Source organism: Colias eurytheme, chromosome 20 (assembly GCF_061535395.1).
Source record: "Colias eurytheme isolate Ceu_HAF_F1 chromosome 20, ilColEury1 Martin Lab GWU primary, whole genome shotgun sequence".
Lineage (NCBI taxonomy): Eukaryota > Metazoa > Arthropoda > Insecta > Lepidoptera > Pieridae > Colias > Colias eurytheme.
The window spans coordinates 6,625,184-6,641,929 of record NC_142999.1 but is presented as its reverse complement, the minus strand read 5'-3'; the positions used below and the strand labels follow the sequence as shown (position 1 = coordinate 6,641,929).

Sequence of the window (16,746 nt, the reverse complement as noted above, 5' to 3'; positions counted from 1 at the left end):
AATTTTTGCGATTATAATATTGGTAGATACCTACTCGATAAAATATTTTTACAACTTTCCGCACTTAACAACACGGCACGCGCTTACGACGTCACCAGTCCGACATCTATTCATGTCAATGGCGCAGAAGGGATTGCATATCGATACTGTGCTAGGGATGCGCATGATTGGCGAAAAGGAAAATATTCAAATCAACAATAACCACAATATAGACAATATGGTATTATACCAAAGAATGTAGTATTTACCTTTTTTCTCAGTGACTAAGCTTATATATTTTTTTTGTAGTTATTACAAAAATTAAGCGAATTAGAGTAATTTCGCTGAAATTTTAATGAAGTTACTTGAATATTACACTACATCACTAGTAGGCACGTATACATGTCATTGACGCGAGAGAACATGCTTTTTTAGCCATTAATTAAGTTATTTTTTGTCATCAAATATTTGAATAACTACTTGGCAATTTTGTTTACTGTGTACAATTATGTAATAACTGGGGATTCAGTTCATAAACTGTATAAATAAAACACGTAAAAGTAAAGGTTTAATATGTTTATTTTGTATTTATCTATGATCTGTTTCTTGGCATGTATAGGTGTCGTTGGCGCACAGGGCACGATTGCGCATGACATCTATAGATGTCATTGGCGTTCAAAAGGTTAATCTTTATTGATTATTCTAATAATAAACCTAACTACATACATATTTTTACTTATAATATCAGTCTCTAGCTTTATATTTTAATTTGTTTTAGCACTGATTGCGTCAGCTAGTTTCATATGAGAATCTTTATGTTTTGAATAACAAAATGAAAAACCTAAGCGAATAGCTTCATGTCGATCTACGCGCATCTTACTACCTACATACACCGTGGTTGGTATATAGAAAAAATCGAATCTAAAGTTTTTGCTCGACCTGGCCTAGCCTATCAGGCTAATAGCAAGGCTAAAATAGATTTTTTTATAAAAAAAAAATGTTGATTTGTAAAAAATAAGTGTCTCGTAGAATACCTAGCATGCAACTTGCTAACCGTTAGGATAATTCTATACATCTGAATGCAACAATAGTTCTCCATGCTAGGTAATAGGTACCCCTTAAAATATACCTAGGTACTGTCTTTTTTTTAAATATTCTATTTGTCTATTCAATAGTAATTGATAGGATATTGATAGGTTTGTATATATCGTTAATTTAAAGGCATTTGGTATATTTGATGTATTAGGATTTCAATGATTGATAAATTTAGTGTGTAGGTGCCCATTGTTTCTAATCATTATTACGAAATGCTCATAGTAGGTTTTTGGAATAAACATTTCAGAAAATGTACCATTATTTTATTCCCAAAATTGACATTTAACTACTTGTAGTGATTATTGGCACCTAGTAGATATTAGTTAGCAGCAGCAAATAGTGCAGTCATTTTAGCCCAAATTAGTAAATGTCGCAAAATCGAGATACCTTACGCCCTCTATCTCGAAAACAGTTAAAAATTATAAAAAAAATATTAAATAGAAAAATTGAAGAGAATGAAATTCTCTCGAATATTACCTATTTTGATTTATGATAAATGATAATAAATAATAATAGCGTAAAAACCATAGAAAACGTGAAAATCGATTTTTGTGATCTTTTGATTTTAAAATTTGCGACCATCCAATTACATGTGAATTTTGAGAAGTTTTAGAATGCAAAAATACAAGTTTTTTCGTTGTTATATACTGGGTATATATATATATAGTAGGTATATTTTCTAAAATGATTGGACTAAAATGCCAAATTTCAGATTGATTGATTTTTATTTTAATCATTGTGTGTAATTTTAACTGTAATTTCAATCAATATAAAATAACATTTTTATACCGAATAATACATATGTATGCCCACTAATTTTACCATATTTGGCTCAGGTACTACATTTCGTCTTGGGAATGATATACCTGAGCCTGATGATTTTATAAAAAAATCGATTCACTAGATTTGTAAAACCATTTTCTTGATAAAGTGAATAATGTTACTCAAATAATGTTACGAATATAGGTAGGTAAGGTGTCAAACAAATAAAACAAAAAAAATATTCCTTAATAGTTATTTATTTGGTGCCTTAAATAGAATCAGTATTTACAGAATACCTTAACCTATACAAAATAGGGGTGTCACAAAGTATTTTACAACTTCATCTACAACAGTAATTTTAACCTAGCCAAAAACTGTTACAAATACAGCAAATTTTCAAACTTTTCACAAGTGAAAAATTACTAACAATTAATTTAATAGTTATATAAATTCCAAATGCTAGTTCTCTTGCATACAAAAAATACATAACATATTTTTATTTTATATAAAAGAAAAACGTGTCAGTAATAACCCAAAGACCGTGACACCTGACGATTTGTAACGACTTACAAAACTCTCGTGTAAAATTAACTTACTATTTATTTAAGACTAGTAACACCGCGACTCACAACAATTTACGTACTCGTATAATCTGTTTATCCATGTCTGTTTATCAAAAAGTTTTGTATATATCTTGCTACAATGAAATCTTGCGATATAACAAAATCAGAATTCTTAGCCACAATTTCCAATTTCATCCGACAAAAATACACCAGTCTAAAACAAAACGCAAACGAACATTTTAAATTTAAACATCAAATCTTTTACGCTCGTAACAAAACTGCGTACATAAGTTGCGATCGCGGCGTATACGCGTAACCTAATCCCCGCTTCGTGGCGAACGGTCGGTGCTCGCTCTGTCCTGCGACTCCCCGTTCTGTCGCGGCGAGGCGGATCGCGAACGTTCGCGCGAGCCGGAACGCGAACGCGACGCGGAACGCGAGCGCGAACGCGAACGGGACTTGCTCGCTTCGCGTTCGCGAACTTCCTCGCGCTTCGGTGACGCCGCCTCCTTGCTGCGGGAACGGGATCGCTCCCTGTTGGAAAGTGGTATTAATACACATATCCTTATTGGATAAAATACGTGTAGCCTTCTTTTAAATTAAGGCTTTAGGAACAAATAGTTATAGGATCAAAGTAATGTGTTTTGAAATTTGAGAAATTATTAGCAAAATAATATGGAGAAAAAAAATTCATAATTTGATCTCAATATTCCTCGTTCTTCTTAGTTCAGTTATTTAAAACCAAATATTTATGAAAGATTTTGACAATTTGTTAATGTATGTTTTCTCATAAGATAATTTAGAGAGCACTGGCTATTCTTTGAAGTTAACTGATAAAAAAATATATCATCAAAAGAATAAAAACATTTTGGGATAATAAATCAATGTTACAGTTAAACTAAAACACTGCATATTCTACAAAAAGGCAGAAATAAATCGATACCCAAAGCATGAAAAAAATGCGCAAGAAATAAATATATAGCAGTGCATCTACTATAAATACACTCTACCAAAATAAAGGTGCATTTAACATTAATGCTCACCTTTTCGGTGCCTCCCTTCACGTTGCAGGAAAATATGAGAAATATTAATAAAGACCTTTGTGCTCTCTATATTTTGGGTAATTGTTTTGTTATAATTTTGAAAAAAAAAAAAATGTTTTTAATGCCAATTGTGTTGAAATTTCGAATGAGTGAGCGCTTTGATGATTTTTTTAGGAGGATATTTGAATGCGAGCAATGAATCAATTACTGGAAGTGTAGACTTGCATTTACCAAATGTCAAATACTACACATAACATTTTAATTTAGAAAAATTACACTTACATAATTCCAATTCAATTATGTATATCAATATAACGTATATTGACTGAAGTTACAGTATACAACTGAACTTTCGAAGTCAAAAATATTAATTCTTACTTTCATTTTATGTTTGATAAAATTTGTAGATAACATATTTGTTACCGGTTTTTTTTACATTTATGTCACATAAAATATTAAAAAAATTCGCAGTGCCACTTCATGACATATCAAATAGAGGTTATAGTGGTAAATTACCAAGTGAACAAAATATCTCAAAAATATTGTCTTTATAATTTATTTCATTTAAATACTTTATTGACCCACACAAACAAAATGGTACAAAGGCGGTCTCGTCGGCTATTTGCCGCTGTCAGACCACCTTTACCTCCAGCCAGCATTTATGCGACAAGAGACATTAAAAAATAAACAACCTATCTGACAGTGTGACAGTGACATTATTAAAAAAAAAATTGGTTGTTTGTAAAGTAGGTTTACGATCGAGATGTTTACGTGATAACGTCTTATTGGTGGCAGCGCTCGAGATGAGACGGGAGATGGTTCCGTCTCTCTCTCGTTATACCTGCGATCGCGCTCGTGAGGTTTTGGTGTGACACAGATTTCTGAACATGTCACCCGACTAAAACGATTTTAAAGACGTTATCACGTCAAAACACGTTCGCGGCGCTCTCTCATCCCCCGTCCCGTGTACCCATAGCACATATCCCCACTCACTTGGTCTCGCCGCGCTTGGGCGACGCGCTGGCTGACTTGCCGTTCCGCTCCCGCGGCGCGCGCGAGCCGGACCGCGAGCGCGCCGACTTGCGCGAGCCGGAACGCGAGCGGCTCGCCTCCCTGTACCGCGCACGTTTAGCAACCAACTACTACGCTACACGACCACTGGAGCTAGTAGCTTGTCGACGTTTCTTTTGTTTGTGTGTATGTTGTTTATGGGTAGATGATTAAACATTTTCCAGAGCGGGAAATATTGCTCAGTCTATGGTAAATAGTTTTTCTAAAACACGTATACGCGTGAATTAAAGTGAAGTAAGTATCGGACATATTGGAATAACGTCTGTAAGTATCATTTTTGAGAAATAATCGCGTTTCAAATGTTTTGCTTGTCCTATTTAAGATGTATAATAGAACACAGCATAGTATTGCACTCTCCAAAACATCAATTATAATAACGTTTAATCATCTATGTTGTAATTTGTTTTCAAATGTGTTTAATGGGTGAAACATTGACAAACTACGATCCAAAACATCAAAACAATCTACTACAATATATACCCGAATAGTTACAAAATATACATATATCCACATTCTAATATGCTATTTTACTTACGATTTTAAGTTTTGCTCAGCGATTGTAATAACACACCTAGTTAAATAAAACTAGGTTAGTTTCATTGAGTAGTCCATGCATAATGCATAATAATAATTATTATTTGAGGATTCTATTTTGATATTATTAGAGCGTATACGCACTATGCGGGTAGCCGTCCGGCTGACCGCAAGCACAATTATGTACGTAATATTCATTTCTATGCGCACTGTGCGGTCTGCGGTAGCCGCATCGCAGTGCGCATAGAAATGAATATTACGTACATAATTGTGCTTGCGGTCAGCCGGACGGCTACCCGCAATGCGGCTACCCGCATAGTGCGTATACGCTCTAAATGAGAGAATTTAATAATCAATTACATGCAATTGTAAATATGTATTTTTCAGGGCATTATTGTGATGATAGTATCAATATTTTGTGTAATTTGATTATTTTAATCACAGTAAGAAATGTATCAAATAACTATTATGTACATTATTTACATAAAAATTATTTTACGTCTAAGCTAAACCTATAAACAGTACATCTGATAAAGTGATATTCATTTCTCAAAATGACTTTTAAACTGGAAGTTACTAAACTTTTTAGCAATCCACGAAGACATAGCGAAATATGTTATGATCAATATAGCATAACGGTCAATCTTTTTCTATTCATAAAAACTTTTTCAAATATTTATAAGCATTTTAATAAATAACGTAATAACTCAGCCCCCGGAAGCACAGACACAATAGAAAATCTATTTTGTCGTGGTCAGATTGGGCCGCTCGGGGCTCAATGGGTTAAATATTTAAATGTCAGGTCAAGATCAGTAAACTCTAGTCAAGATTTTTTCTTCTAGATTTCGTAACATACATATTCGTGAATTGCTTCATGTGTACATGTTAGAACTTACTTAGATCTGGATCTGGATCTAGACTTAGGCGCTGGGCTCTTGCTCTTCGGGCGTGACTTGGAACGGGAGCGGCTACGGGAGGAGCGGCGTGAGCGAGATCTGAAATAATAATTGTATACTTGTTAATTAAGTATAAAAATATAAATATGGATATTAAATATTGTGTATGATTTCTTCAGTGTATGGTTTTATCATTCAGAGTTAGTCAGCCCCGAAAGATGGTTAAAAAAACAATATCATCATGTCAATATTTTCTTAAGTGCCCAGGTATTTGGTATAAATAAAAACATCCAATGAGTGATCCTCTATTTCTGAGACAATTATCACAAGCTAGTTTTCTAACTATTTACTATCCTATAAAAGACAATTTGGTTTGTCAGAGTAACCATTTCCAAGTAAGTATTCTTATTCGCGAATTAGAACAATCTCAAGTTTACAACGGCTGCGGTTTTTCTTGTACTATTTTAAAGTATGTAACTACTATGCTTATTTCGCTACTATTTATAACAATTTTATGCAAGTATTGGACATAAACTGTAACGCTCGAATGGCGCTTTGAAATATTTTTCATCCAACTATATAGTTCACTAATTAAAACTGACTTATTATAATTAATCTATATATATAAAACTCAAAGGTGACTGATATAGTGATCTATCAACGCACAGCCCAAACCACTGGACATATCGGGCTGAAATTTGGCATGCAGGTAGATGTTAGGACGTAGGCATCCGCTAAGAAAAGATTTCTAGACGCTAGATTGCGGGAACGGGGAAAAACAGGGATGCACGTACAGTCGTGGGCGGAAGGTAGTTAATAATAAAGTTATCACTTACCTAGATCTAGACCCGCGTCGTGGGCGGCTCCTGCTCCTGCTCCGACTGGACGAGGACCGCGAGCGACGACGCGACGACCGCCGGTCCTCCACCAGCCGGATACGACGACCGTTCAGCTCTGTACCATCTAATTTCTCTATAGCCGCACGCATGTCGGAATGCGTTGCGAATTCCACCACACTGTATTTAATAACTATATGTTATTGTGTGTTTTGGTAGTAGAGTTAAATAATAGGAGAAGAAAGGTGGTCAGGTAGAAAGGTGTCGATCACGGGTAATCAGCCCCGAAAGATGGTTAAAAATGCAATATCATCATGTTAAGTTTGTTAAAAAAATGTCACGCGCATGTCTGAATGCGTCGCGAATTCCACCACACTAACACTGTATTTAATAATGTGTTTGAGTAGTGGTGGCAAGTAATAAAGGATGGTAGGATGTCAGGTAAATGTGTGTCGACCATGGAAGTTCAGCCCCGAAAGACGTTTAAAAATGCGATTTTATCATGTTGAGTACTTGTAATTAGAGTGTTACGAAATACATTATTCGAAAGATTTAATATGGTAGGTGGCTATGAATAAGAGGCATTTGATACTTATCACGCAGAATTTATAATTGCAAACCTACTCAATAAGATTTTTAATTATTGTAAGTTCAGAAACAAAACAAAGTACATTTCTTGAAACAAAATTAAATTTTAAAGCTGTATGAAAACAAACAATAAAATTATTTCTAATAAAATAAAAATCTTGTTCTTACCCCTCATTTCTATGCTGTTTGTGCGCATCAGCGTAAGTAACTTCACCGGCCTGACGCATGTAATCCTTTAAGTCCTGTAAACCAATACAATAGATTACGATCTGAACAAAATCACCATTAAAAAAATGTTCTGAAGCCATCCTCAGATATGTTTTTATCATCAAGGTTTTCAGCCCCGAAAGATGGTAAAATGTACGATATCATCATGAAAACTTTTAGTAGCTAGCAAACCTAATTCTTGACATATTTATGCAACCTGATGATGAAGTTTCGAGTCAAAAAATAAAAAAGTGTTACATACAGATATTTCGTAAATGGTTACCCTTCGGTGATCATTGCTTGTGACTGACGGGTGGAAGAATCTCGATTCAGCTCTGGCATGATTTGAAGCATTTTCCGTCCCTTCTTGGTATTCTCTGGACAATTTTGTGGATTTCAAACTGTTCATAAACATATTGAGCTCAGTTCTGGCTCTAATTGCACTTATTGTGACCATTATTTTCTATCTCTCTTTACCATTTGGTGCTCTCCAGTGCTGTTTTCTCTAGGAACTTCTACGTCTTGGGAAGTAAAAGCGCTGCATTGAATCATGAAATCGACTCCTTCGTTATCCCCTGCATTCGTCCTTTTAGCTGCATCAGCTTTTTAATAGCATTCATCATTGCATCTCAATGTCATCATGGCCCATATTCTCAAGCTTTTCTCATCTTTGTGTGTGTGTGTGTGTGTTTCAATTCGTCCATTTTGTGAGGGGTATTCTATCGCCAACCAAATTCGTCAACATCATTTTGCCACTGTCTCATTGATTTCGGCCACCTCCATGAAAACGCCCGACCATCCTGGCACCTTCGCGATAGTTCCAAGCAATGACACCTAGAGGATAGGACAATCTACGAAAACCTGTACGAACACAGAACAAAAAAAAAATAAAGTCCAATACAGCGACTGTAGTCACTATAACGAACAATGATAACGAAAAGGTAAGATGAATGAATTTACAATGGGTTTGCACATCGGCTCCTGCAGTGCGGCCCCGGTCGACATTACCTTGGGAGGGTCCCGGGAGCGCGTCAGGGGGGCCTCACCACCGACTGTAGGGCTCCGGAAACCAACGTCATGGGGCACTGAGCGGCGCCGGACACCGAAATCCCTCCTAACATCCAGACCACATCACACACGGGCTCTATCGGGAAGGGCTCAGGCCAGAAACGCCACCTTCTGTCGTTATTTAAAAATCAATAAACTCGTATGGTTTTTAACGTAATACAAACAAAATTTTAATGTAACTTTACACTGACAAGTTTAAGTTAAAGACAAATTTAATACTATTTTAACAAATTACTTTTTAACTATTGTTAATTTTATTTTGTTTAGTTATTGGTTCTTCAAGTTCTGGCAGCGTCCGCGTCATCGATAGTCCCATTGTACGTCTTTTATTTTGTCCATTATCTCTCTTTGCGTATTGATACAGCTCCAATAGTGTTTTCTATGCGCGTACTCTTTTTGACAGCATGTTTCGTCTCCGTCTTCATCATAGTTTCGTCTCGACCATTGTTAGATCCGCCTTCTTTGTCCTTGTCCGCACAGATCCAAGCCTGATTTGAAACCGAACCTTGCCCTCAGCGGTGAATTACAGTAAGCCCTGACTCCAGACCCTGGGTGAATGATGGGGTGATGATGGAGCCGCGATGCCGCTCAATCTCTTACCTGCCAGCTAATGCGGCTTGACAGATTTTCTACGATTAGTCGATACTCGGTACGCGTTGGCGGGCCGTATCTATAATTGTAGTCACTGCGGAAAGAAAAAATCTATGTCAATATACATACTTACAAACTAGATGAATCAAATATTTAGGATGCAGTAAACGCAAATTAAAAAAATACCACAAACGACTTTTGTGTTATACTACAGTTCAAAATTTAAAATAACACAGACTTTGAGAAATAAACAGCAAAGGACACAAGCATTTAAAATGGTTCAGCATTTTTATTTAATAACATTAAAAATTTTCTCATTCTAGACTTGCTTTTTTCATAATTTTCTTAAAAAGATTTCATAAGAAAAACAAAACAGTAACTAAATAGTGGATATTCATATTATCTTGCATTTGAGAAATGATTTGTTTACTTACGAATAAAAGATGCTGGAATAGAGCATTCACTGTGTTAGTCTATATTTAGCAATATAATACAGCATGTTGTGCATATGTATTATCAGAATATTTTTACATGAAATCTTTAAAAAGCAATGGAGTCTTGACATTTACTTATAGATTTATTGATAATAAACATGAAACTTGTGACATGCCTTGTAGATCAGCAAGCATTTTAAATATTAGTTATTTATATATTAGCTAGTTCAATAAAGAAACGCATCTTCAATGGCGGCCAAAGCTGACTTTGACAGATGGTAGGATCAGCAAAAAAGAAAATAAAAATAACGTAAATTGATAATTATTTTATTTATTATTTTGTTAATTATTTTAATTTGTTTGTTGACAAACTGTTTTGTTATGATATTTGTGTATTTATATGAACTATCAAATGACATATACAGAACGCAACAAAATCCCCATTAATACTCGTAGTCTCGTAATTAGCCCATAAACTGAACAACTTTCCCCAAAGAATATATTATTAAAGAAAATATTATTTACTATAGCAAATACATAATTGTCATTCTAAATATAAATGGCGAAAATGTTACAAACTAAAAAAAAAAAAAATTAGGCTCGCCGGTACAATAATTACCCACGATTTGAAACTTGGTGATATTACTGTGAAAAGTTCATATTATTTCTTGTCCATATTTTTTTTTTTGCAATTTCAAGGCAATTCTCAAAACTTTAAACTCCAATATCTCAGAAACTAAGTGACTCCTCACCCCCCCCTTTGGAGGAGGGATTCCCACCACTCCCCCCTCCCCTCCCCCCCCACAAAAACCTTAAATTCGAGGGTTGTATTTGTACACTTCTTCCAAAAATTATAACAGGGAAAATTAAATACATTTTACTTTACCCTATTTTTTTTGCATACCGTACGGCCGTGTGTGAGCGAGAGGGAATGATAAGCGCCGCCATTGAAGATTCGTTTCTTTAAAGAACTGACTAATACGAGTAAATTAGTTGAAATAAAGCATGCAGACTTACTTTTAAGTTCGGGAAAAGACGCATGGAATGAGGTAAAAGTGCAGTTAATAAATTGTAAAAATATGTCCATTAATTTATGTTGCATGCTTTTAATGTTAATTACAAGCAGCAGAAATCAAATATCTTGTAAAAATCTAGCAATTGGATGTATGGCATCCATATTTTTACATGTCTATACTTTTTAGGAGGGTTTTATTTAAGAAGTTATTTAGAGAAGTTTTTGTTAAGCACATCAGATCTATGAGCATGTGGTTAAAATACAATGTTGAAGTATTAATTATTATATGGTATAATTTTGAGGTATGTTAACTATGTTATGGTATACTAGTATTCAAGCATATAGGTTAACTACAAGATGCAAGACAAAAGGCCAGTTTCACAACTTCAGAATATGTTCTGTTTGTTACATTGGACAGTTAAAATTAGAAAATTGTTTTAGCTACACACCTTAAATGCAATAACCGCTGAACGGATTTTAATAACTTCACTTATTGGGTTTGTTAACAATAACTTTTAAAAATTTCAACAACTGACAACAAATAAAAGTGTTAATGGGCGCTGCTGACCACATAACATCCACCACCACCTGTCCCTTTACTGTAAGATGTAGTGATAAGTTAATACATGTGTAACCTAATTTTGTAGCTTACACTTGCGTTGATATACAAAAACCCGTATCAAATGGTCTCTCGTTCACTATAAGCAAGTTGTGAAACTGTCCCTACGTGTATGTGTGTGTGTACAGTAACAAACGTGGTAGATACAGACGAGGTCGGCTGCGAGGCCCGTGGCGCGCGGGCCCGTGGCGCCTTGTCCCGGCCGCCCCAGCGGTCCGAGCCGCGGGGCACGCCGCGCGCGCGCTCCACGCTCACCCTACACAACAACTCACTCGTAGCCGCGCCGCTAGCTACCGCGCCCGCACCGCACCACCGCTCATACCGTCGCGACACGTACGCATCGAGCCATAGATACTGTGTCTAGCGTGCTCTTTCGTAACTAGTGAAACATTACGGAAACTACGACTTAATGTGGTCAAAAGACCTTATTCAGTTTTTAAGTCATAATATGTTCATTAACTAGCCAAAATGGCCAATTTAATGATGTGTTTTCGACCCTGATTTATAAGTCAATAACAACTTTAAAAAAGGAGCTTTTTTCTCAGTTGTAGCTCATTTAATGTAAATTTTATTATTTTTCTACAAGAAATTTTTCCTCCCAGCGACTTTCGAGTTTAGATAGTTATATTTTTCTGCAACAAAATATGCTTCTATTTTCCCAGTAACTCTCCAATAGTTTGTAGTGTATCCAATCACCATTACAAACGAAAAAGCACCTAATCTCGACCAAACTAGACGCAGTATCGTTCGCACGCACGCACGAGTACCCCCCCCCCGCCCGGTACTCACTCGTAACGCGATCGGCCGCGGTCGCGCTCGTAGTGGCGGTCGCGGCGGTAGCGGTCCGCGCTGCGGTCGATGCCACGCGCCGGCTCCACCACCACCCTGAAGCATCCACGCATCGTTAGCGGCTTGTTGCCGAGACTAGTCTTGAGCGAGTCGAATATAAGCCAAATATAGCTTACGAGCCTGTATATTGCTCTTGTATATATGCAAATACAATTTTCCCAATTGTTTGGTAATTTTGAATACAGCTCAAGACTCGTTTCGACAACAAGGCCGCTTCATATTTCACACAATCACACTTCACAGTTTGGACACAAATTAGTATTTGATTGTTTTAATCGTCTTAAAACAATGACTGTGAAAAAATATAAAATATCTTTAAACTTTGTATGACTGAAAGAATTGTAAAAACTATTAAAAATCTTTGAACTTTGTTTTATCATTAAAAAAATAAAAAATTCAATATCTTAAAATATCTCTATATGAATGTTAGATAAATTTCATTCATTCTCTCTAGGTCTACTTTCTGAAGAATTTAACAAAATAAATTATCACCAACTTTCACCCAGTCTCACAAAAACTTTCACACAATATCGAGCTATCCGTTCTCCATTCATGTCATTCAAAAGTGGAGCCGGCTAATAAAACAATTTATCATTAGTTAATCATTGCAAATTAAAACTAAGTTAATATTTATGATACTAATTAATTAATTATTACTGATTGCTACATATTTAGTATTTTCAAAATAAATTATTTAAACAACTGTTAATGTAAACATTTTGTAACTAGATGAAATAGTAAAATTATTTTTGAAGTTATCATTAATTAAAACTGAATAGTAAATAGACTGCAAAATATATTTAACTACTTAATTAACTTGTGGCATTTAATGCTATTAAGTAATATTTTTCATTAGTAATGCCATTATTTTCAGCTATGTTACAATAATTAAATAATGTTATTATTTTCTCTTTAGTAATCTATTCTTACCTCTCTCCTAATAGTTCTTTCCCATTCAATTCATAGACAGCATCATCTGCATCTCTGTAATCTTCAAATTCCTGTAATAAGAAAAAAGAAAAATTCACATAAGGGAAATTACAAAATAAAATGTTATTAACCAACGATTAATTTAAATTAAACAACGATTTAATTTAAACAAAAACAAGTACCTAAGAATTTATGAAGTACCTAACACTTACCACAAACCCATAGCCATTTTTGATCAAGATGTCTCTAATTCTGCCGAAGCCTTTGAAGAACTTTTCCAAATCCCTTTCCCTGACTCCGAATGGCAGGCCGCCCACATACACCCTGGAGCCGACCATTTTCTGTGATGATCTGCAGAGATAAATAACATATAAAAAACTTGCTTGTCTTTATAATTGCAGTTTTAAAACAATTTTTAATTTAATTTGCATATTATTGTTAAACTTGTTACATTATATGGAACTTATTTAGTATGGAGGTGGGCGTTGGCATCCGTGCCACAGCTCTTATGCTTTTACGGATGTCATCGTAATTTAAGTTTATGTACAATTTGTTATTATGTTCCAAATAAAGAATTTTTGAATTTAATTTTATATTAAAAGTTAGCTACTGTTTCACATTCATAATGGTTGAATGCTTTTGATTTCTCTGCAATAATAAAATTGGACAATAAATGTTTGTGCGATCACCTTTACAAGTTATAAAAATCAGCATAGATACTCTTAGAGCGAGCGCGCACGAGCAACTTTGTCTCCGCAACTATTTTGTCTCTCCCATCAATTTGTATGGGGAGTTGCGTCGCTACGTGCGCGCACTTTCATACTAGCCCATGGGTGAAGAGACAAAATAGTTGCGGAGACAAAGTTGCTCGTGCGCGCACTGTCTTAGTTGATGATTGTTTAACAGTATTCAGAGGAAAATAAGTGTAAATACCGAGTCTCATTGTTATTCAGTGTCAAACATAGATAAAATATTGAAAAGTTAGAAGAAAAATCAGCATTGACAAATTATCACAAGAGCACAAATACAAAATAACAGATAAGATAAACAAAATGATACAGTAATGTCATATGCATTGATCATATCAAAACCTTGATTATTGATGCATTTGGAGACAGACACTATTATTATATGAAATGGAATGAAATTAAATGTGGCATATTCATTTATACTACTAGGTTTTAGAAACATAATATTGAGGTCAAAAACTGCTGTAAGCTGAGAAAGCTTCATTAAATTCTATAGGGGTTAATGGAAGATGACCTCAACAGGGGCAGAACTTGAGGATCACAATAAATGTAGTTTGTAAATTGTAACTGGTAAGGTGGCTGATATAATGTAAGAATCATGCAATATTAGAAATTGGATTATGTTGAAATATAAAAGAAGTCACGTTATCGTGATTTAGCGGTATTGACTAAACAAATGGTGGTGACATGAATGTTTCCTAGCATCACTACAACAACAGTTATTTAGTGATTTACCGGTAATTGCCCCTTTTGTACATTATGACGACCTAATTCGCCGTTTTACGTATATTATAATAAGAACGAATCTCAACTGGTTAACGATCAGAAATCTCCAAGCGATCCTACAACAGGTTATTGATTTCTCAACTCATCAAAATTATTCTTCGGTCTTCATAATCACTTGTAATAACCACTCCACTTGCAATTTATTAGTAAATCGAGATAGATTTTGCTTATCTACTCGCTGATACAGGAATTTGATCGTCTTGTTTGACAAATCTCGAAAATACACTGTCTTGGTTCAATTACACGGCAATCGTAAAATATCACTAAGTTGTACCCTATTACATACGAAGTATAGAATACAAACCTATTTAAAATCGATAACCTCTGAACATAGAATGGCGGCAGTCGGCACCGACGCGCAATCACCATGCGCTTTTTAGTCCAATCAAATTGTACATTGGTTATATGAACAATAAATGCGATCTAGCATCGCAGACTTGAAGCAAAATATTGTGGATACATTTATTTTAAATGAGGCAGAGGATTATGCAGTAAAACTAAGAAAAATGTGAATTTGCTACAACATGGCGGCATTACAACATGCAACGTGCATCTTGGATATAATAACTATAGTGTAATATGATCAAACTATTACATACATACCTTTTTAAAAATACTGATATTAGCAGGCACTAGAATTGTATGAGATAGACAACAAAATATTATTTACTTTCACCAAATTCTACACGCGGTTCTATTCTCGTAATGTAACCAACCGGAAATTAAAATTATAATCCTATTCAAAGATAATAGACTTTGTCTACAGACTATAGAATTGTTTTATGGTGGCAGTACACATGGGCCCAACGTGTTGGGCCAACGGGTTGGGCCAACGTGTAGAGAGCTACTTGGCGGTATGTTGGCTTCATTAGCCTAGTTGGCGCCAATATTGGCAGGCCAACCGAATGTTGTCGGTTTTTTGTGCACACATCAAAGGATCTTGGCGCGCTCCGCAAACAGCGTTCACACGTTGGCGCCGATGTGGACAAGCAATGAGGTTTTACAATTCGTAGAATTGTATCCACATGAAGGAATAATTTGGAATCCACGGCATGAACTACTTACACAAAAATAAAAACCATATATAAACCGTAGTTAATATTAAATTAAATATAAAATGTACACATTTTAAACATTTGAAAAAATCTAAACATAATAATGTTTTATTTATACAGAAATAAAAAAAGGACAATAGAGATTGGAAAATGGTATCATCGTAGACGGCAGAGTACACTCATTATTATTGGTGCACATGTACGTAATAATTAAACGCACTGTATAAATAAATTGCCGCGGCTGCAAGAACTTCTACGGACTACGTCCATCTTTGAAGCGCCAATGCAGAATGATCAGTACGCCAATGTGTGAACAGGAACCTTGATATCCTTCATTTTTTCCCAACACGTTGGCCCAACGCCTTGGCCCCATGTGTACTGCCGCTATTATACACGTGGAAATAACAGATAATATAAAACAAGGAATCATGCACGAATCATGTTACAAGAGTACATAATTCCTTTAATTATTTTTTTTCTACCTAATATTTTTCTAGCTTTTTAAAATAAAGTAGCTATGTATACTATAATGCTTTAATTATTTAGTAATATTAATTAATTTAAATATTTTTTTAGTTATTTTATTGTTAATTGACATGTTGAAGCAATTTCGAAATTATTTTTAACTTTTAAACACCTTGGAACTAATTATTTTCTTTTACCTCCATATTTTAGCAGTCAAATTATTTGCGAAATCAAAATTACCATTAATAGAAAAATCTAGAACCTTCGCCATGAAAGAAGTCCTTTAGTATGCACTGCTATGCGCCTAAAATAGTATTGCTAGTGTTAATTTATTAAAATGTCCCCAGCCCCCAGCCCCCAGGAGAAGGAAAAAAAATGAAAAGGGTTACACCATGGTTAAAGGGCTGATACACGTAGGAACTTTAAAACCGCGGTTTTAAAGTTCGCGTACTTACTCGGCTCGACGTCGGTGACACACGCAAGAGCTTGGTCAGTAGCTTCTCGCGCGTCACCGATATCGAATGTCTCTATGTCATCAACAGAGGGAATTTTATGTTATTCAGGAATTAAATATAGACATTTTTAATTTAATAACCAGCACTTATTTTTAA

General features: G+C 35.1%; 1 protein-coding gene across 4 annotated transcripts; it reads right to left on the bottom strand.

Moving 5' to 3' along the window:
* Positions 1-2,075: 2,075 nt before the first annotated feature.
* B52 (serine and arginine rich splicing factor B52) lies at positions 2,076-15,380 on the bottom strand. Of its 4 annotated transcripts, none has more exons than XM_090113972.1 (10): positions 15,219-15,380; positions 13,293-13,431; positions 13,081-13,151; positions 12,091-12,186; positions 9,243-9,327; positions 7,536-7,609; positions 6,780-6,959; positions 5,944-6,042; positions 4,436-4,555; positions 2,076-2,933 (listed from the first exon to the last, which is right to left on the bottom strand). In XM_090113972.1, the coding sequence occupies exons 2-10, from the start codon at positions 13,416-13,418 to the stop codon at positions 2,717-2,719; spliced, it is 1,068 nt and encodes a 355-aa protein (XP_089970098.1). In that variant the 5' UTR covers positions 13,419-13,431; positions 15,219-15,380; the 3' UTR covers positions 2,076-2,716. The 4 variants fall into 4 exon arrangements, with proteins under 4 accessions (XP_089970098.1, XP_089970099.1, XP_089970097.1 ...); XM_090113973.1 differs by lacking the exons at positions 4,436-4,555; positions 12,091-12,186 and adding exons at positions 5,049-5,084; positions 11,453-11,557; XM_090113971.1 differs by lacking the exon at positions 12,091-12,186 and adding an exon at positions 11,453-11,557.
* Between the last annotated feature and the right edge of the window lie 1,366 nt (positions 15,381-16,746).